Source organism: Miniopterus natalensis, chromosome 10 (genome assembly GCF_054644295.1).
Source record: "Miniopterus natalensis isolate mMinNat1 chromosome 10, mMinNat1.hap1, whole genome shotgun sequence".
NCBI lineage: Eukaryota > Metazoa > Chordata > Mammalia > Chiroptera > Miniopteridae > Miniopterus > Miniopterus natalensis.
In genome coordinates, this window is record NC_142090.1 from 28,131,397 (window position 1) to 28,155,000 (window position 23,604).

The 23,604-nt window shown below is 34.1% G+C and overlaps 1 protein-coding gene and 1 non-coding gene across 2 annotated transcripts in view; one reads left to right on the forward strand and one right to left on the reverse strand.

Annotated features, from left to right (window-relative positions):
• Window positions 1-548: 548 nt before the first annotated feature.
• On the reverse strand, window positions 549-664 carry LOC148092223 (U5 spliceosomal RNA). The gene has a single exon (XR_015715254.1). It is a non-coding gene; the product is annotated as a U5 spliceosomal RNA (small nuclear RNA).
• Window positions 665-11,899: 11,235 nt separating this feature from the next.
• The window catches only part of TFEC (transcription factor EC), a 66,975-nt gene continuing 55,270 nt past the window's right edge, over window positions 11,900-23,604 (forward strand). The window contains exon 1 of the mRNA XM_016201629.2: window positions 11,900-12,130. Coding sequence (XP_016057115.2) covers window positions 11,951-12,130 — 180 coding nt within the window. The 5' untranslated portion in view covers window positions 11,900-11,950. The remainder of the gene's footprint in view (window positions 12,131-23,604) is intronic.

Below are 23,604 nucleotides of genomic sequence, written 5' to 3' on the forward strand. Positions count from 1 at the left end.
TTTAAAAATGCAATTGATAACTTTCCAAGATATTTGATCTATGACCTTTTAAAAAAGTCAATCTTGTTTCTTCTTTATTCTCTGCATCCTTGAAAGAACATTCACAACTTCGTAATGAAAATATCAAAACGTCACTATACTGAGGATGAAAAAAATAATACATTTAAGCATTACATGGCAGCTATGTTTTTAGTTGAAAGTAACTGTGAAGTGTAAAGCACCATTTAAACACAACTGTTGATTTCTCAAGCAAAATATCTTTTGCTTTATAAAAATAGTCATAATAAATATTAATGTTTAAGCATTAATTCAGTCAAATAAACATTTTTCATGAAATGTTTTACTGAATGTTATACTGAATCTGGCTTAAGCAATTAACTTGTATATTCCCATATTTACAGGAAACAATTGAATTGTATGAGAAACTTCTAAAGAGCATATGAACTGTAGTATTAACTTATTTAAATATAGCCAGAAGCACTAAATACAAATATGACTAATAATCCCACAATTATTGCTGGTTTATCTAATTCTTTTTTTCCCTCTTTAACCTTGCAGATGCAAGGCCTCAAAAAATTGGTTCAAAAGTCAGAATTGTTCGCCTCCATGAAAATCTTTAGTAAAAGGCAAAGTATTTATGCTATCTGAAGAGAAACCAGAATATTACCTAATTCTCCTAAAGGTATAAAGTGCTAATTTTACTATGATACTAACATAAACAAAAAAAATTCAGTGCAGTAGATGGAGTTGGATTAATTCTAAGAGATTTGCAAGGGAATCTTAGACTTTATAGTGCAATTATGAGTGCTTGTGGAGTGAAAGTATTTTACTGCAAGCAATTTACTATTGAGTTAGGAAAACTCTGATTAATAAAATGCATGCACACCATTGGAATTAGCCACATTCAAATGATTAGGACTGAAGGAATATATTACAATCATATTTTATTAGTATCTTTCAAATAGCTTTGGCTTTATAATACTCAACTGAAATATGCTCACATTTATTCAGAAGCTAAGTAAAACTTTTGATAAACTGGGCCTTATTTTGTTCAATTGTTAAATCTCAATCAGACAAGATCAAATATATAATTTTAGGTTTAGTCAAAATGGAATTTATGGATATATATGTATGTATATCCAAAGACTGCTGTGAAGAAAGAAAGAGTTGATGAGGCATTAATCTTTACTACAGAACCTTAACAAATGGCTTTTATAAATAAATAGGAGGTTGTAGATCATAAGCTCCCCAAAATAGATTTCCTCTTATATACCTGTGATACTTGGAACATAATTAATAGTTACTATTACTCACTTGTGAAGTCAAATCTTTTACTTCATTTATTAAATTCAAGCTTTAGTACAAAATTAACAAAATTAAATACTATCATAGTGAATGGGAATGTCTATCTTGCTTTTTTAAAAAAAAATATTTTTGAAAGAATTAAAAATGTTCTCTTTCCCCACCATTGATACACTCCATCCTGCACCCTTCCCCACCAGGCCTTCACACTATTGTCTGTTTCCACAAGTTATGCATATATACATATTAAGTTCTTATGTTAATCCCTCACTACCCACCCACTCACCCAAGCTTTCCCTCTGAGATTTATCAGTCTGTTCCATGCTTCTGTGTCTTTGGATCTATTTTGTTCATTGGTTTATTTTGTTCATTAGATTCCGAATATGAGTAAGATCATGTGATATTTGTCTTTCTCTGATTTGCTTATTTCGCTTAGCCTAATACTCATCAGGACCCATCTCAAAGGGTAAGGGATCCTTCATTTTTACAAATGAATAGTATTCCATGGTGTAAATATCTGAGAAGATGCGAGCTATGATTTCAATCTTCTTGAACTTGTAGAGACTTGTTTTGTGTCCTAACATGTGGTCTATCTTTGAGATGTCCCATGTACACTTGCGGAGATGGCATATTCTGCAGCTTTGGGGTGAAATGTTCTGTAAATGTCATTTAAATCCATCTGATCTAGTGTGTTATTTAGAGTCACTGTTTCCTTGTTGATTTTTTGTCTGGAAGATCTATCCAGTAAAGTCAGTGAGGTGTTAAAGTCCCCCACTATGACTGTATTGCTGTCAATATCTCCTTTAAAGTACTCCTGATGTTTTTTTCATCCTGTGTGAGTTTTTTGTTCTGAGGTGGGTCTCTTGTAGACAACATATATTTGTGTCATGTTTTCTTATCTACTCAGCAATCCTATGTTTTGCTTGGAATATTTAATCCATTTATATTGAAGGTTATTATTGATAAGTACTTATCTATTGCCACTTTATTTCTCTATGTCTATGTTTCACATTCTCTCTATATCAATTTCTATTAAAGCAGTCCCTTTAACATTTCTTGCAATGCTAGTTTGGTGGTGATAAACTCCTTCAGCCTTTTCCTGTCTTGGATGCTCTTTATTTCACCATCTATTTTGAATGATAGCCTTGCTGGATAGAGTAGTCTTGGTTTCAGATCCTTGCTTTTTATTACCTTGAATACTTCATGCCATTCACTTCTGGCCTATAGAGTTTCTGATGAGAAGTCAGCTGACAGTCTTATGGAAGCTCCTTTGTAGGTAAAAGATTGCTTTTCTCTTGCTTCCTTTAAGATTCTCTCTTTGTCTTGTATTTCTGATATTTTAATTATGATGTGTCTGGGTGTGGGCTTTTTTTGGGTCACCAGGTTAGGGAATTTTTCTGCCATTATTTCTTCAAACAGGTTCTCTAAACCCTGCTTATTTTTGGCCTCTTCTGGCACTCCTCTGATGCAAATATTGTTAGGTTTATGTTGTCCCACAGCCCCCTTAAACTGTACCCCTGGTTTTTAATTGTTTTTTTTTTTTCTATTTTGCTAATTCAGTGATTTTTTTTACACTCTCTTCTAATTTGCTAACCTGATCCTCAGCTCCTCTAATCTGCTGTTTATTCTTTCCAATGTATTTTTTTCTACTATGTCTTTCTTAATTTTCTTCATAGTTTCCATTTCTTTTCTAATTCTGTTGAGCATCCTTAAGATCAGTATCTCCATTTCATTTAGCTCTTCGTCTGGAGAATTCTTTTGTTCTTTTACTTGGGGCTTATTTTTTTCTCTCCCCATTTTGACTGCCTGCTTGGATTTGTTTCTATGTATTAGGTAGATCTGGTAGGATTCTGTCTCTTGGATGGTCTCTAGTGCAGGCCAGTGCCATACACTGTTTGTGACTGTCCTTGAGTACCCTGTTTGAAGCTTTCCCCACTCCACAGCTTGTGATTCCCTCTCCTGTGGCTGAGTGTGTTTGGACAGGACCAAGACTCACACCAAGGTCTGCTTTACCAAGCTCTGGGCCCAGAAGCAAATCAGGCAAAAACTCAAAACATCCAAGGTAATTGTTATTGTCTTTTAATGAACCTCAGGCTGTAGAAACACTAAATGGGGGGGCAAGAGGTTTTCAGTAGGTGGGGAAATTGCTACACCCCGGGCCAAGGCTGCTTGGAAGGTAAATGTCTGCCTGAGAAAGATGTCCTCTGCCTTATGGGGAATGACTCAGCAGAGTAATCCCGATGGCTGCCCTGTGAGCTCTATTCCCCAAGCCAGCAACCCTAGATTCTCCTTACACAGCTGTAGTTCTTTCTGCCCTCCCTCTGCCAGAGCCCAAGGTCAGTGGCTGCACATCAAACTTTGTGCATTGGCTCTTTAACATGTGCTTGCATTTCCAGCCTTCCCTCCCTGGTAGACAAAAACCTGGCTGCTTTTCACAGCCAGATGTTATCTGGGCACCTTTCTCAGTTGCGTTGCTCTGGCTGGGAAGCCCAGCTTGGAGTTTAGACCCCAGAGTTCTTGGTGGAAAGCCCCCACAGCTGAGTTATTCCTCTGGAAGTTTAGCTGCTGCATGTGTGAGCTTTGTCACACCTCTTCCACCTCAGCACTTTCTACCAGTCTCTATGTGCTCTCCTCTTTATGTCCTTGGTTATGAGAGTCCTCTCCAATTAGGCTTCAGTTGCAGTTGATTATTCAGGATGTTTTTTCTGTATTTTAGTTGTAAGTCCAGTTTGGTCCTCAAAGGGTGTCAATATAGCTTTCAGTCTATCCACTGCCATCATCTCTATCTTTCTTTTTAATATATGTGTGTACATGTGTGTTTGTGTGTGTGTGTGAGGGGGTTTTGTGACAGTGTATATTTTTTTATTCACTATCACTTGGTAATATATTTAGAAGAAATTTTATTTCTGTCTTAATATACTTCTGTTTATGTCCGTGAAGATAGTGTATACATGCTTACTATGTAGGTGCCCATGTTTGCTTTATTAATTTGTTTTGCTAGTCAAATTAATGGTGATAAAGAGCCTTGTTATTGAGATAATTGCTTATATGATTTTTGCTATCACTTTTTAGTATTGAGCTTCAAAATGTTAGGACGCAGGAGGTGTTTCATCTCCTCCAAGGTTACATGACCTCAGTTTAGATAAGCGGTCTCCAGGTGGATGGTGACACAGGAGTCACAGACCTGCTTTCTAGAGAGGCATAACTTTCCCATGGGACTGGCTTTAACAAAGAGCAAACTCTCAATAATTGTTTGCTGAGTGAATGTTGAAAGAATTATCTGAGGGTTTTTACCATTTTTTTATGCTTTCTCTATCAAAAGATAAGATTTTTAAATAAGCTAAAATACATGCAAGCCTTCATAAATATGAATATATAGCAATATTTAAGGAGATATGATACAACTACCAAATATGATATGTACAACCTTATACATAAAGAGTCACAGGGTTGGTGGAATCCTCCAAAGTGTTTTTTAAGTATGACTATCCATTTACTTCTAAAATTTCCTTGTACAATATACTTTCCTTATTGCTACCCACTGGATAGGTTCTGAAACCCATATAAGAATTAGGTAAAAAGACTACAGTATAGAACACTGAAAAGTAAATTGGGGGAATGAATTCATGTATCTTGGAGCATAATTTGAATACCACTGTGTGAAAATAACAATGATGCCACATGGGGACTTTGAGAGTCTTTCTAGTTAGCACTGCTTGGCTGGCTTAAATTACTTCTCAGTTCTTCCACCTACTAGGAGATTTTAAATCCAAATGCAAATAGGACCACATAATATTTTGTTAGTATTAATTAATTTCTAACTAAATGTTTGCTAATTTATAGAGTTGAAAACTTCCAAGACTGATCTAAACTCTAAGATTTGGAGAAAAAGGCATCAGATGTTCAATACACTAAGTCATATTCTGTTGTTTAAACTGCTATGGTCAGAGAATGAGATCTGATTTTTCTCTATGGTATTAGGGTGCTTTCTCATGGATCTCCATCAAATCTTTCAAAAATCAAGATGCCTGTATCTATTCTAGTTCAAAAACAAGAATAGAAAAAGAAAAAAAAAAGAATCATACATACATACATTTTGCATTTGTGATTGTGATTCCCCAATGATTATGTTTTCTACAACTACAACGATGCTTTTTTTTCTTCCTGACCAATTCCTTTCCTTAGCTCATTGTACTTGCAAGAGTTTGTGTGATTCTAATTATTTTCTTTACTTTTATTGTTCACATTTTTACAACAGATGTTACCAATTCCCCCCTCCACCACCACCTCTGTCCAGCCCCACACTATGCTCTGGCCATCACCACACTGTTGTCTGTGACTATTAGTTATGCATACATGTACTTTGGCTAATCCCTTAAATTTCTTTCATCCATTCCCCAACTTCCACTTTCCCTCTGACAGCTGTTAGTCTGTTTCCATGCATCCATGCCTCTGTTTCTATATTGTTCATCAATTTGTTTTGTTCCTTAGATTCCACATATAAGTGAGATTATATGATATTCATTTTTCACTGATTGCTTTATTTCACTTATCATAATAATCTCCAGATCCATCCATGCTGTCACAAAAGGCAAGAATCCTTCTTTATGGCCATGTAGTATTCCATTGTGTAAATGTACCACAGCCTTTTTATCCACTCATCTACTGATGGGCACTTGAGCTGTTTCCAGATCTTGGCTATTGTAAACAATGCTGCTATGAACATAGGGGTGCATATATTCTCTCTGATTGGTGTTTGGGGATTCTTTGGATAAATACCCAGAAATGGGATCACTGGGTAAAAAGGCAGTTCCATTTTAAATTTTTTGAGGAAACTTTGTACTGTTTTCCGTAGTGGCTGCACCCATGTGCATTCCTACCAATAGTGAATTAGGGTTCCTTTTTTTGCCACATCTTTGCTATCACTTGTTGTTTGTTGATTTATTGATGTTAGCCATTCTAGAAGGTGTGAGATGATATCTCATTATGGTTTTAATTTGCATCTCTCTGATGATCAGTGATGTTGAACATTTTTTTATGTCTATTGGTCATTTATATGCCCTCTTTGCACAAGTGTCTATTCAGGTCCTTTGCCCATTTTTAAAAAATCCTCACTTGAGGCTATGTTTTCATTGTTTATAGAGAGAGAGGAAAGGGACAGAGATATGGAGAAGAGGTAGAGAGAAGAAACACCAATCAGTTGCCTCCCATATACACCCCAACCGGGGATCAAACCTGCAACCTAGACATGTGCCCTGATGGGGAATTGAACCCATAAACTTTTGGTGTATGAGAAAATGCTCCAACCAACTCAGCTCCTGGCCATCCCACCTTTGCCCATTTTTTAGTTGGAATTTTTAGTTGGATTCCTGGTGTTGAGTTGTATAAGTTCTTTATATACAGGGCATCCCCCAAAATGTGTACACACTTTAACAGCTCGTAGCTGAATTTTGAAAATGAAATGTATTTTAACAAATACGGTCTTTATAACTATTCAAAGTGTATGTATACAGTTTTTGTGCAACCCTATATTTTGAAAATTAACTCCTTATTAGATGTATCATTGACAAATATGTTCTCCCATACAGTGGCTTCCCTTTTCATTTTGTTGATGGTTTCTTTTGCTGTGCAGAAGTTTATTTAGTTTGATATAATCTCATTTGTTTATTTTTTTCTTTGTTTCTCTTGCCCTAGGAGATATATCAACAGAAACATTGCTATGAGAGATGTTTGAGATTTTACTATGTTTTCTCCTAGTATTTTTATGGTTTTGTGACTTACATTTAATTCTGTTATCCATGTTGAGTTTATTGTGAATAGTGTAAGTTGGAGGTCTAGTTTCATTTTTTTGCAAGTACTTGTCCAGTTTTTCCAGCACCTTTTGTTGAGGAGACTGTCTTTACTCCATTGTATCCTCTTGCTTTATTTGTCAAATATTAATTGACTATAAAGGCATGAGTTTATTTTTGGGCTTTCTGTTCTGTTCCATTAATCTTTTATTAATTTTTAAAAAATACTTCATATTACACATTGTCTGGCTTCTCTTATGAGTGGGTCTAAGCATTTTTATAGCTTGCCAATACATATATTTCTTTTTTATTAAATATATCAGGGTGAAATTGGTTAATAAGATTATATACATTTTAAGTGTGCAATATTATAATACATCATCTGTATATTGCATTCTGTGCTTATATACTAAAATTTAATCCCCTTCTATAACCATATATTTGACTTCCTTTACCATCTTCAACTTCCCCCACCCCACTTCGCCTCTGATAACCAGAATACATATATTTTTAATTTTTTAAAGACATATGTCTCTCTATTAGAATATGGGAATTTGATTACATTTGAAACAAATTTCTTTGAAAAATTTGCCTTTTTAAGCTAAATTTTATATTTTCATAACTTCAAATAATAAAATTTAAAAACACACACAAGTGTAATTCTCTCTAAAGCCTAGTTTGAAACAATTGATAGTGGGGTAATGATCTAACCAGGTGTACCTTTGGGTTTGTGTATGCAAATATGGAGTCTGCAGGATAAATTGGCTTTGAAAACATTGCTCTGTCTCTGTACTATCAAAGGATTAGTCAGATCAGTACCAAAAAATATATTTGGGTTTTTTAGTTGAGCTGATTCATAGTATTCTTTGGGCCTTTTATAAAAAATATAGTGGATATTATAGTGGATGGCCTAGATTATATCCTTCATAGCTGATCTGCCTGGCCCATGATTGAATCAGATGGAACTGATAATTTGTAGATCAAAAATGGTCAAATATCTGCAGTTTCACAAGTCCTACCTAATATGTATATGTATATTATTGTCCTTTTTTCTTGGTTTCCAGGATGCTCATGAGTAAATTTTGTACTCAATTATAATATTATTCTTCAGCCTACATTTTCTGGTGTAAATACCTCATCACATTCACAACTCCTGTTTATTTACAATTTTTCAGCAAATAGGAAGACTATAAGTTAAAAAAATATATATTTTAATTGAAATAATACATATTTCTGCACATAGAGAAAACCTTGGAATTAAACTGCTAATTATTATATTTAGTTTCCAGTAGCAGAGCGATAATGTTGAAACATAATTCAGACTTCTGGAGGTATGATTTATTTATTGTTTTAATAGCAAAACTTCCTGGGAGATTTGGAGATGGCAGTAGATTGGAAGTTATACTGACATTCTCCCAGGACCAAATTGGACTTACAATTAAAATATAGAAAAAACATCCTGAAAAATCAACTGCAACTGAAGATTAACTGGAGAGCACTCTCATAACATAAAGAGGAGACCACATAGAGACTGGTAGAAAGTGCTGAGGTGGGAGAGGGCTGACAGGGTTCCCACATGTAGCAGCTAAACTTCCAGAGGGATATCTCAGCTGTGGGAGCTTTCCACCAAGAACTCTAACATCTAAAGTTAATCATACACTGTACTTTGTTGATCCATTCATTCATTCATTGAATACATGCAATACATATTTTTAAATGCCTACTGTGTGCCATTATCTGGGTTTTGTGTAGGAAATATGACAGTACAGCATCCAGCAAGGTAAACACAGTGCTATCTATTGGAGATCACATATTTTTCTTCCCTGTCTAGACTGTGACTAGGCTGCAAGATCTTTGAAGGCACTGACTTTTAAAATTTTTTTTAAAATTATTGATTTTTGAGAAAGAAAGAGAGAGAGAGAGAGAGAGAGAGAGAGGCATTTATTTGTTGTTCCACTTATTTATGCATCCATCGGTTGATTTTGTATGTGCCCTGACTGGGGATTGAACCCTCAACCTCGGTGTATCAGGACAGTGCTCAAACCAACTGAGCTACTGGGCCAGGATGAAAATCTTATTTTTTACATAAGTGAATAAATGAACAATGGCAACCTATAATTTCATTTATTTCATTCAAACAAATTCTGGCATCTTTAGTAAAACAACTCCAATGCATAGTTTTAAATCCCAGGCAATTTAAAAGTGTTTTAAAATTGGCTTATATGATTTAACTGATGCATTACACTTAGTTGTATCATTTTCTGATATCAGTCCATGATTGGAAAAGACAGATTTTTCTGGGCAGTAGTTTTGTTTTGTCTTTTTGTAAATATATCTTTATTGATTTCAGAGAGAGGAGAGGGAGAGGGAGAGGGAGAGAGAGACAGAAACATCAATGATGAGAGAGTCATTGATCAAGCCCACAACCCGGGCATGTGCCCTGACCAGGAATCAAACTCTGATCGCCTGGATCATAGGTCAATGCTCAACCACTGAGCCACGCCCGGCCGGGCTGGGCAGTAGTTTAATCACATTCCATTGATTCTTTCTCTGCTCCACTGAGATTTTAGACTCTTCTGCTTAGTTTACAGGTATTACATGAATTGGGTCCAAGAGAGTCTTCACTTTTGCCTGCTAAACATTTGGAATTCCCTGTAAATAACCAATAATTTAAGCAGACTTAGAGTTGGTTCCATTTTATATTTTATTTTGTCTCTGTATAGAGTGGTCTAAAGAAAAGATGATAGTCTTGCTGTGAGAAAGAAAGGTATTTCTGTGAGTTCCTTTTAATGACTAACTTTGTGACTTCCAACTTCTTTTATTCTTTCACTTTGACCCTTTGCATTTGAGATTCCCTTCCTTTTGCTCCTATGCAGGACCATCTCCTTCTAACACCTGATTTATAACCATTTTCTATTTTAATTAGTTGGGTTTTTTTTAACCACTTTTCTTTGTGGCATTTTAAATTTGTTGTGTACATTACTGAGCCAATAAGTATAATGTTTAAGAAGGCAGGCTATGTATTCTGGTTTAATCCCTTATTTGAGGAGTGATGGCATGCATGCTACTTAATCTCTGTCTCAGTGACTTCATCTATATGCTTCAATGGAGATATTAATGATACCTATCTCCTAAGGTTGTAACAAAGATTCAATGAAATAATGTGGGTAAATTGCTTAACATGCTGCCTGATACCTATTGCATATTATTGTCATTATTTTTGCTTTTGCTGTGGTTGATATTAATAGAGCCTTAGATGGAAAAGTTCTAATGCCCTGGGATCACCTCTATGATTTCTCTTGTACTCCTGATGTAATGAAGGCTTTTGGAGTCAGTGGATGGAAAGTGAAAAATAAATTGTTATAAATTCTGATTCAAAATACTTTTAAAGAAGAGATATTTTCCATTTGTAGATAAACAATGTACTTTAGCATTCAGTTACATTGTTTAAAAGATTCAAATTTGTGAATATGAAAATTTTATAACAATGTATATTTCCTAAATGTATACAGATTAAGAAGAATAAATTTAAAACTGTAGGGTAATCTAAATAGCTACCTTAAAAAAATTACCCATGGAATTTTAATGCAATGTTATTTTACAACTTTAAAGTTCATAGTAATATAATTAGTATATGTGTAATCTTTATTACCAATCTCTTTTTTTATATGACTGAAAAATTATTATATGGTAGTATAATTAAAATAATGGTAAAAATGTCAGCATAACAAAATTAAACTAAAGTAAATGCTACAACATGGTACCCCAAACCAGCTAATTTAAATGCAAAAATACTTCGTAAATGCTGTTTATCTGGGCTATTGCATATTAAGGGCTTTAAGGGATAGTTTGTGTAACTGAAATAAACAAAAATAATCACTGTACCCCAATATTTACTATTGTTTAACATGAGGGAAATATTAAATAGGTTTGTGTATAGTCCCCTTGTGGAAAATGTAACCACATCACTGCTTAGTTACTATAAAGGGGATGGGCAGGTGATGCTACTTTCAGAGGCTTTTAAAAGGAAAGCTTAAAATGCTTAAAATTGTCCTTATACAAATAATGATATATTGCTAACTATGATAGCTAGACTGAAGATGCCCAGAATTTTAAGTCTATGTTTTGAAAAAGGAGTTTCAAAATATTAGACCATTGCTTAGTTGCTTAGTTTTTTTCGAACACTTTTTTCTGTCACTCATAATGATTCTACCAAAGTTTTGATTTTACAAAGTGAGAATATGGAAGGGTTTAAAAATAATATTATAAAAAACAAAATTAGATGTATCCATTATAGAAACTTTGGAAAATGTAGAAAAGTGAAAACAATCACCTAGATTTTCACCACCCATAAAGTATCACACTTAATATTTAGTATATATTTTTCTAGTTTCTGCTCCCTCCTGTGTACTTTTAAAAAACATATTTAAATAAATGTCGTAATTATATCCCATAGAATATTTATATTTGTAATATAATGGAATCTAAAAAATATAAATATCACTACTAATAATAAATCAGCTGTATTTTCCTTTCTTTCTTTAGACCTTCAAAAAATATTGCTACTTATATATTTATTCCAAATTTTGTTTCAGTTGAATATAATTTTGAGGGCTATTCTTAAAAACATGGTTAGCATTTTAAATATTTTAGTAAATATTAGACCATAAATTTGAGAGAAACTAGATGCTATAGGGTGTTTACTGTCATAATTCAATTGTTGAAAATGAAGCTTTGAAATGCCAGATGATGTTACACATTGCAATTATTTGGTTTCTATTTTGTAGGTCCCCACACACCTGGGAAGTCCTCTGAGGACACAGCTACAAAAAGTTCAGAGGCAACAAGTAAAACTCTGCATGACCCTTGACCACCAGGTCATCAACCAGATTATTGAAGGATCTCACCCTCCAACGCAAAGCAGTGCTCTTGTGGTACAGTATGGATACCCATCTCCCAAGAATGATGCTGGCATTGCTGGAAATCCACTCATCAACTTTCTAACTCTTGGGAAAGAAGATGACAATGTGGAATGGCATGTATGTCTAATGGATGCTTATGAAAATATATAATGAGTTTTCTTAAAAAAAGCATTCAAAGAAATTGAAGTTGACATTTTTATAGTAAAAATTCCAAGTACAAATTCATTTAACAAAGAAGTGTCTTAACTTATTAATTTATAATAATTAGTTGTACACATTAATTGTGCGTAATAAAATATAACAATTCATTTCAATACTCATTTCAGATATGTATCAATGTAAGTCAAAATAATTTTCAACAGTGATGTATGTTAAGAAGACACCTTTTTTGAGGTGACATGGTAAGATCTTTGTTATAAAGTGTAAACAATTAAAATATATTTTTTTATAAAACACGTTTCCTTCAGCTGACCTTCAAGCACAATTCTTCACAAGTAGAGTGTACAATAACACACTGCCTATATTGGAACCTAGACTCTCGACACTTCACTAACAATAAGTGAAAGCTTATTCTGGAGTTATTTGGGTTTTATTAATATAAATAAAACACTAACTTATGGAATCTATATATAGACCCTGCATGGTAACCATCTTTTTTAAAAAAGGATTTCTTTTACTTTAGTTTCAGGTGTACAGCATAGTGATTAGACAATTATATACTTTAAAAAGTGTTCTCCCAATACATTCAGTACCCACCAGGCACAATATATACATAGTTATTACTGACTGTATATCCTATGCTGTGATTATTTTGTGATTACCAATTTGTACTTCTTAATCCCTTTAACCTTTTCACCCAATACTCCACCTCACTTCCTCTCTGGCAATCATTAGTTTGTTCTTTGTATCTATGAGTCTGTTTCTGTTTTCGTTGTTCATTTATTTTTTCTTTAGATTATATATATAAGTGAAATAATATGATCTTTGTATTTTTCTGACTGGCTTATTTCAGTTAGCATAATACCCTCTAGGTCCATCCATTCTTTTGCAAATGGTAAGATTTAACTCTTTTATTAATAGTCCAGTAATATTCCATTGTATATATGTACTACTATTTCCTTAGCCAATCTTTATTGATGCACACTTGAGTTGCTTTTATATCTTGGCTATTGTAAATAATGCTGCTATCAACATAGGGGTGCATATATTCTTCAAATTAGTGGTTTGGTTTCTTCAGATAAATTCCCAGAAGTGGAATTGCTGGGTCATAAGGCAGTTCTATTTTTAATTTTTTGAGGTAACTCTATACTGCGTTCCTCAGTAGCTGTACCAATCTGTATTCTCACCAACAGTGCATGAGGCTTCCCTTTTGTCACATCATTGCCAGCCCTGGTTGTTTTGTTAATGATAGCCATTCTGACAGGTGTGAGGAGATATCACATTGTGATTTTAATCTGTGTTTCTCTGATGATTAGTGATGTTGAGCATCTTTTCATATGTCTTTTGGCCATATGTATGTCCCCTTTGGAGAAGTGTCTATTCAGATTCTCTTCCCATTTTCAATCAGATTGTTTGTTATTTTGGTGTTGAGTTGTATGAGTTCTTTATAAATTTTGGATATTAACTGCTTATCAGATGTATCAGCAAATATGTTATCCCATTCCGTAGGTTGTCGGTTTGTTTTGTTGATGGTTTTTTTTACTGTGAAAAATCTTTTTAGTTTGTTGTAGTCCCATTTGTTTCTATTTACTTTTGTTTTTCTTGCCCAAGGAGATGTATCAGAAAAACTATTACTAAGAGAAATGTCAGAGATTTTACTGTCTGTTTTCTCCTAGGTGTTTTATGGTTTTGAGTCTGACATTTGTCTTTAACCCATTTTGAGATTTTTCTTGTATATGATGTAAGAAGGTGGTCTAGTTTCAGTTTTTGCATGGATCTGTCCAATTTAATCAAAGCCATTTATCAAATAGGCTGTCTTTACCCAATTGTTTGTGTTTGCCTCCTTTGTCAAATATTAATTAAACAGATAGTTGTGAGTTTATTTCTCGGCTCTCTGTTCTGTTCCATTAAACTATATGTCTGTTTTTATACCAGTACCAGCCTGTTTTGATTATTAGCCTGTAGTATAGTTTGATATCAGGTAGCATGATACCTTCAATTTTGCTCTTCTTCTCAAGTTTGCTGTGACTATCGGGGGTCTTTTGATGTTCCATATAAATTTTTGGGTTATTTGTTCTAGTTCTGTTAAATGCATCATTGGAATTTTGATAGGAATTGTGTTGAAACTAAAGATTGCTCTAGGTAGTAATAGACATTTTAATGATGTTAATTATTTCTAAGTGTGAAAACAATATATGCTTCTATTTATTTGTATCTCTGATTTCTTTCTTCAAATCTTAAAATTTTCTGAGTACAGATCTTTTACCTCTTTTGTTAAATTTATTTCTAAGTATTTCATTATTTTTTGATGGAATTGTTTTCTTAGTTTCCCTTTCTGATAGTTCATTTTTGTTGTACAGTATCATGTCATTTGTAAATAATGACAGTTTTACATCTTTTCAAATTTGGATGCCTCTTTTCTTTCTTCTTTTCTGATTGCTGTGACTAGGACTTCCAGAACTACGTTGAATAGTACTGATGAAAGTGAACATCCCTGTCTAGTTTCTAATCTTAAGGGAAACACTTTTAGTTTTTCCCTATTGAGTATGATGTTAGCTGTGGGTTTGTTGTATATGGCCTTTATTGTGTTGAGGTATGATCCCTCTATTCCCAATTTCTTGATAGTTTTTATCATAAATAGGTGCTAGGTTTTGTCAAATTGATTTTCTACAGCTATTGATATGATCATATGATTTTTATTCTTTTTTTAATGTTTTGTATCACATTAATTGATTCATAAATATTGGACCTCAGGAAAACATCCCATTTAATCATGGTTTCTGAACTTTTTAATATTGCTAATATTTTGTTAAGGATTTTTATATCTATGTTCATCAAGGATAGTGGCCTATAATTTTCTTTCTTTGTAGTGTCTATAATGATTTTGGAAGTAGGATAATTCTGTCTTTGTAAAATGACCTTGGGAGTCTTCTCTCTTGTATTTTTTGGAACAGTTTGAGAAGAGATATGTGTTAGTTCTCTGAATGTTTGGTAAAATTTACCTGTGAAGTGTACTAGTCCAAGACTTTTCTTTGAAGTTTTATTATTATTATTATTATTATTATTATTATTATTATTACTGTTACAATTTTGTTGGTTATAATCAGCCTGTTCAGATTTTCTGTTTCTTTTCTATTCAGTTTTGGAAGATTATATGTTTCTAAGAATTTATCCTTTTAGTCAGGGTTATCCAATTTGTTGGCATATAGTTGTTCATAATACCTTGTTTAAAAGTTTGAATTTCTGTGGTGTCATTTGTTATTTCTCCTCTTACATTTCTGATTTATTTATTTTGCTCCTCTCTTTTTTTTTTTCTCCTTGATGAGTCAGAGTAAAGGTCTATCAATCTTGTTTGTCTTTTCAACGAACCATCTCGGGTTCATGGATTTTTTGTATTGTTTTTTAGACTCTATTTCAGTTAATTTTACTCTAATCTTTTTTTTTTTTTTTTTAATATATCTTTATTGATTTCAGAAGAGGAAAGCAGAGGGAGAGAGAGAGATAGAAACATCAATGATGAGAGAGTTATTGATTGGCTGCCTCCTACACGCCCCCAACTGGGGATGGGGCCCACAACCTGGGCATCTGCCCTGACCAGGAATCAAACCCCAATCACCTGGATCCTAGGTAGATGCTCAACCGCTGAGCCACGCTTGGCCAGGCTACTCTAATCTTTATTATTTCCTCCCTTCTGCTCACTTTGGGCTTTGTTGTTTTTGTCTAGTTCCTTTAGGTGTAAGGTTATATTATTTATTTGAGATCTTTCTTGTTTCTTGGGGTAGGCCTGTATAGATATGAATTTTTATTTTAGGACTGATTTCACTTTGTCCCATATATTTTGGGGTTGTTGTATTTTCATTTTTATTTATCTAAAGGTATCTTTTGATTTTCTTCTTGATATTATTCTTAATCCATTCATTATTTAGAGACATGTTATTTAACCTACATATGTTTGCATGTTTTTTAGGGTTTTTAAAAAATATTTATTTCTAGTTTCCTACTATTGTGGTCAGAGTAGATGCTTGATATGATTTCAGTCTTTTTAAATTTATTGAGACTTGTTTTTTGGCCTATCCTGGAAAATGGTCAATGTGCACTTGAAAAGAATGTGTATTCTGATGTTTTGTGGTGAAATGTCCTATAGATATAAGTAAAATCTATCTGATCTTGTGTGACATTTAAGGTTGCTGTTTCCTTGTTGATTTCCAGTCCAAAAGATCTATCATTTGATGTAAAAGGCTGTTAAAATCCTTTTATGACTTTATTACTGTTAATCAGTTCCTTTATGTCCATCAAGATTTGGTTTATATATTTATGTGTTCCTACATTGAGTGCATAAATATTTACTAGGATTATATCCTCTAGTTGGACTGATTGTTTGATCACTATGTAATGTCCTTTCTTGTTTCATTTTATAGCCTTTGCTTTAAAGTCTATTTTGTCTGATATAAATATTACTACACCAGCTTTTCTTTTGTTTCCATTTGCATGAAATATCTTTTTCTGTCCTTTTATTTTCAGTCTGTGTGTGCCTTTTGTTCTGAGATGGATCTCTTGTAGACAGCATTTATTTGGGTCTTTTTTTTTTTTTTTTTAATCCAATCAGCTACCCTATGTCTTTTGATTGGAGCATTTAATACATTTACATTTAAAGTTATTTAAAAAAATTTTTTTAATCCTCACCCGAGGATATCCTTTGTTTTTATTTTATTTTAAAATTTTATCTTTATTGTTGAAAGTATTACAGATGTCCCCCCTTTTCCTCCATTGATGCCCTCCACTCCACATCCACCCCACCCCCAGGCCTTCCTCATACCAATGTTTGTGTCCATAGGTTATGCATATAAGCATATAAGTTCTTTGATTAAATATAAAGTGATTATTGATAGGTACATATTTATTGCCATTTTATTCTTTTAAATTATGTTCTTTTTTCCCCTTTTCTTTGTTTTTTCCTCTTAGAGAAGTCTTTTTAACATTTTTTTTGGTAATACTGTTTTGGTGGTAATGAATTTCTTTAGCTTTTTCTTGTCTCCAAGCTTCATTACTTCTCCCTCAATTTTAAATGATAGCCTTATTGGTTAGACTAATCTTGATTGAAGGTCCTTGCTTTTCTTCACTTTAAATATTTCATGCCAAACTCTTGCAGCCTGAAATGCTTCTGTTGAGAAATCAGCTGATGGTTTGATAAGAACACTTTTGTAGGTAACCGCTTCTTTTTGTAGTTTTAAGATTTTCTCTTTGTCTTAGACCTTTGCCATGTATGATCTGTTTTGGTGAGTGCCTCTTTGAGCTCACCTTGTTTAGGACTCTTTCTGTTTCCTGGATGTGTGTGTCTTTTTTGTTCAGCAGGTTGGGAAATTTTCAGTTAATATTTCTTTAAATATGTTCTCAAAAACTTGCTCTCTTTCTTCTCCTCTTGATACCCCTATGATGCAGATGTTGTTATGCTTTATGTTGTCCCAGAGCCTTTAAACTATCCTTAATTTTTAAAAAAATTCTTTATTCCTTTTGATGCTCTCTGATTGGGTGTTTTTTGCTGCCTTTTCTTACTAATTGCTGATTCAATCTGTTACAAATTCTGCTTTATCTCATTTGCTGTTGATTCTTTCAAGTGTATTCTTTATTTCAAATATTGTACTTATTTATGATTGGTTCTTATTTATGGTTTCTATGTCCTTTTTTTATGCTTACTATCTCTTTAAATTCTCACGGAGTTCATCCATTCTTTTTTTAAGTCCCTTGAGCATCCTTATAATAATTTTTTGAACTCTGTGTCTGGTAGATTGCCTGCCTCTATTTTATTTAGTTCATTTTCTGTGGTTTCTCCTGTTCTTTCATTTGGAGCATGTTTATTTGTCTCCCCATTTTACTGTCTCTCTATATTTGTTTCTGTGTATTGAGTAGGTCTGCTACATCTCCCCGTCTTGGTATGGTGGCTTTATATACTAGGCATCCTGCAGGTCTCATTAGAACAGTCTCTTTGGTCACCTGATCAAGGTGCTTCAGCAATGTCTTTTGTGTGGGTTATGTGAGCCTTCCTGTGGTAGTTGTGTCTTGATTTTTGTTGTCCTATTTGTGGATTGCATTAACCCTTTACTGGATGACTATGAAGGTTGACCTGGACCACAGTGTATGAGCTGCTGTGAGAAGGCTGATCCCACAAAGTAAAATTAGTATCAGCAGGGTCTGGTGCATGCTGAGATTTTCCCTTTGGATGTGCCGCTTGTGGAGCTAATTGTGTCACATTCTAATGTGGTCTGAAACCCACCACAGAGTGAGTGTGTTGGTTTTGGAGTCTCTTGGGAGGGACTCTGGAGGAGGTCAATGTCAGACATTGCCTGTGACTGGCCCTGGGCTGCCTGTTAGGAGCTCCAAAGTTATCCACAGTTTTTGGCTTACCCTGCTAGGCCTTGGTGTACATGGGAGGGGCCAGGATTCATAACATGGCTGGCTCCCATCATCAGAGTTGATGCCAGGTCAACAAAAGTCCCAGGCACCCTGAGATCCCACCTCTATTTTTCAGGCTTCTGTTAGGCTCAGTCCTGAAAGAGCATCTGGTGGTATGTGAGTTGCATGAAGTAGTTCCTTAGTGAGTCACCAGTTATGGGCTAGTGGTGTTTACCAGGTTGAAATAGATTCAAACTCCATTCAGCAATTTCCCAGAGTACACCATGGCCAGCTGCCACCCATTGGATACCCAAGGACCTTTGTGGTAGGGCCATGTCTCAGGGAGTCAACAGGGTGAGACCAGCAGTGTTCATCAGGCTAAAAAACCAAGATATAGCCATATGGAGGAAGAACTCTGCATAAGAATGGTTGCACCCATCAAGTGGGCAAAGGAGAAAAGGCCCTCAACCTAGAACCACACAATTCAGTTTCTGATAGCCCCAGAGTTTGCCCAGACATCCTCAAAATCCTCCATGAATATCTTTACTGTGGGCCCAGACTGGCTGCAGCCTGCAGACTCCTCCTCAAGGTGCAAGCTTGGCAGAGAGGAGCCACAGGGAGTCAGAGGGTGAGGCTAAGTGCATTTCCCCAGGCTAATGCTATATGAAGAGATGTGCTCAACACATTAAAAATGGCATCTCTGGGTGGTGTAGAAGAGGGTCTCAGCACAGGGATTTTGGCTGCTTTTCCATCGGCCTTCTTCATAAAGCCACACTACACAGCCCCTTCCTGTATGACTCCAGTTTGCTTTGATCTGTTTTCCCTACAGGGTGCCCAGGATGAGGGCTCATTAATGAAATTTTGTGTGTTGGCCCTTTAAGAGGGTGTCTGAGTTTCCAGCAGACTTCTGTCTCTCCCTGGTGAACAGAATCCTTGCTGATTTTCACAGCCAGATGTTACATGGTCTCCTCTTCCTCACTGGGGACCATGTTTAGGGTTGAGAATTCTTGCTTCTCAGGACAGATGTTAGCAGCTGAGCTATTCCTCCAGATTTTTAATGGCCACATGTGGATTACAGGCCATTCCTTTTGGGTCTCTGTCTTTCCTATGAGTCTCAATGTGGCTTCTTCTATAAATACTTGGTTATAAGACCAAGACTCAGCTAGTCTTCAGTTAGTTATTCAGGTTGATTGTTCTATAATTTAGTTGTAATTTTGGTTTGGTCCTGGGAGGAGGTGAGTTTACTTCCACTTCCACTGCTGCCATTTTGGATCCTCCCTCAAGAATATTTAGTTTTAGTATTAAAGGTTTTTAAATAAATTAAAATAATTATCAATACTTTTATTATCTTAAATACTCATTAAAATAAAACAGGAAGAAATTGTTTAAATACTAGTAAATATGTGCTCTAGAAATGTCCGTTAGAATAAGACTAATAACCTTCTTGCACTTAATAATTTTGGAATTATATATGGATTTTTTACTATTTATTATCTATTTATTCATATCTATTTTAAAAACATACTTGCCTACTGTTTACTATGAGGCACTGAGGATACAAAATGAATGAGTATATCCAGCTTCATGAAATTTTTATTTATTGTGACTTGTGAGCCTTTAAAGAATGAATAGAACTGGCAAACAGCTAGAACTGGGGAAAATGCTTTAAAAAAAATATCAGTGTAGAAATTCTACATTAATAACTGAGCTTTCTATCCTTTCTTTTCTTTTCTTTTTTTTTTTAAATTTGATTTGTTAGATGGAGCAATGGTCCTATGATGTCCCAGGTTTAATCTCCCAATTTACATTCCTGATAGATATTACTGATTTCAGGTTGCTGATTTTTAGCTATTAAGCTTGTACCTCTAGGTACAAAATAATAATGCTTAATATCCCTTTATTTGAATTCCAAATGATAGAGAAAGATTTTTGTGTATGTACAAGTTGTATGTTAATCTGGAAAAGGTAAAAGAATAAGAACATGGTAGATTTTTTAATGAAATATAAAACAACCACAAAACAGGATTCATTGAAACCCAAAACAATATAAATCTCTACATGTTTATTTACTTAAACTTTTCAGTAATGGGTCTATAAGGAATCAACCCTCCCCCCCTACTAAATGTAAAACTAGATTCTCTAGTCACTCTATGAAGATGATAAAAATATATGTAGAGTAAAAATCATCTATACAGTAAATATTACAACTAACCCAGTATAATTTATTATTCAACTATCTTCTTTCAAAGTTCATTTCCTTGTATGAAAGAGTGATTTTTAAAGGCAAAAGACAAATCCCAAAGGGTATGCTTATGCCAGCCAATTCTAGGAAAAACCCAGAAATGATCTTATTATATATCTTATGAAAAATGTATTCTAAAAAATAATGTATAATTAACATATATCAGTCTTAGCTTTTCTTAGTAAATATTTTTTATTTTTTATAATATTTATTTTTTAGGCACACAGCTTACTCTTTAAAAAATGATGTTTGTGCAGTATAAAATAAATTAATGTGATCTCATGGTCTTTTAGGTGGTATCAGTCAAAAGGAATTGCATAGCTTGGATGGGTTGAAGACCCCTAGAGTAGTCTAAGGGGAATGATTACATTGGCTACAGACAAAATTTTTTAAGACACATAGTCATATATTTTTTATATCTATATCATTGTTTTCTAATATCTATATCATATCCTTAAGTAAAAATATATCTGAGTATGGTCATATGGTCTCATCTCCTTCTTGTGTATATATATATGTGTGTGTATACACACACACACACACACATATATGTATATATGTGTTATTTATATATACATTTCTTATTTATACCACAAAATTTTTAGTTACTTACTCATTCTTTTTATAATTTGTATTGATTGCATAGTTGTATTTATCATCTAACTAAATTATTTCTTGAAGGAGTATTTTTAAAAGGTCTTCTAGCTTTAAAACTTCTTTCTATGCCTAAGAAAAATTTTATCTAACTCATATACTTAAAAAATATATTCTTGGTTGTAAATGTTGAGATTCAAAGTTCTCTACCTTTAATACTTCAAAAATTATCACATTATATTCTTGTACCCTATGATGTTGAAAAGCTTGATTCTTGGTCTTTGATAGACCTTTATTTTTAAGTCACTTGAATCTTATAAATGATTTCCTTTGTCCTTGAACCTCATACTTTCTATGTTTATTATCTCCATTTTGATTTTCATCAAAATAACATGTTCTTTTTTTTGTATTTTATTATCTTCATTTATCACTTTGAGGGTGCTTATTCTGCAGATTTGTAATTGTGCTTTTGTCTAATCTGTTAATTCTGTTTCATCTGATATAAAGTATTATATTTGTTGTCTTTTAAAAAATATCAACTGAATTTCAAGATGATTAATTATGAAGATTCTCAGAAGTTGTGAAGTAGTTTTAGCCTGGATTTTAGATCTTTAAATCAATTTAGGATACTAGAAGAACCAACTTCTCCAATAAGTTAGGGAAAACAGATATCATGTTGGTGGATGACAGAAGTAAGAGACAGAGATATTAAAGGCAAAAACAGAGCCTCCAAGAGAATGAACTCTCACATGTAGGAAAGAAAGGATTTCCTATGAAAAAAGAGAATTCTTAGCATGTTTACAGACCAGAGGGAAAATAGAAATGCAAGAGACTGGGTTATTTATGGTGTAAGCACACAGGAAATATAAAGGGATGAATGACTTATTTGTAACTGTTACTGAAACTACCAGATTACCCCAAAGAAAAATATTTACCATAAGTTATGCTTAGCATCCTTCTTCCTTTAAGTCTTCTTCACATTTGTTTAGAACAAATTTGCTGTCTATTTAATGCAGAAAGTAAATGAAAGAAATAGCATAACAAGCAAAATAGAAACAGAGGTATGGATACATAGAACAAACTGACAGATGTCAGAGGGAAAGGGGGTTGGAAGACTGGATGAAGAAGGTGAAGGGATTAGCCCAAAACATATGTATATATATATATATAAAACACATAGATACAGACAACAGTGTGGTGATAGACAGAGGGAAAGGAGATGGGGGTTATTGTGGGGGTGGGAAAAAGGGAGAGGGGTTAGGGACAGAAAGAGACTTCGCTTGAGGTGATAGGCACATGATGAATTGTGTAAATTATGTTTTATAGTTTTACTCTTAAAAGCTGCATGGTTTTGCGAATCAATGTCACATCTATAAATTCAATATCACACCAATAAAGTCTATTTTAAAAACAACAATAAATTAAACATATTCTCTCCTTCCCTGTCTGGTTTGTTCAGTGGTTAGAGCATTGGCCTGGGGACTGAAGGGTCTTGGGTTTGATTCCCAGTCAAGGGCATGTATCTTGTTTCCCTTCCTGGCCCTGGTGACAACATGCACAGGAGGCAACCAATTACTGTGTTTCTCTCACATAGATGTGTGTGTCTCTCTCTCTATCCCCCTTCTCCATCGCTTCCACTCTCTCTAAAAAATCAAAGGAAAAAAAATCCTCATGTGAAGACTAAAAAAAAAATTCTCCCCTGGGAAAAAAAAAGAAATATCATGAAATTAAAATTTGAATTTAATAACAATAAATAATATACTGTAAAACTTTCAGAGGCTGGACTAACCAAAAGAAACAAAACATGCATATTTATTATCCTAGATCTTTTAAACACCTCTTAATGCACATAGAGTAACATCTTAAGTTCAAACGATGATCTAGAGCTACACTCTTTCCCGGCCAGGCGTGGCTCAGTGGTTGAGCATCGACCTGGGATCCAGGTGATCGGGGTTCGATTCCCCATCAGGGCACATACCCAGGTTGTGGGCTTGATCAATGACTCATCATTGATGTTTCTATCTCTCTCTCCCTCTCCTTTCCTCTCTCTGAAATCAATAAAGATATATTAAAAAAAAAAATAGAGCTACACTCTTGTATATTGTGTTCACCGGCTGTACGTGGCTCTTTAAATTAATTCAATGCAATCTTTAAAAATAGGGTAAAATTAAAAATTCAGTTCTTCAGTTGTACTAGCCACATTTCA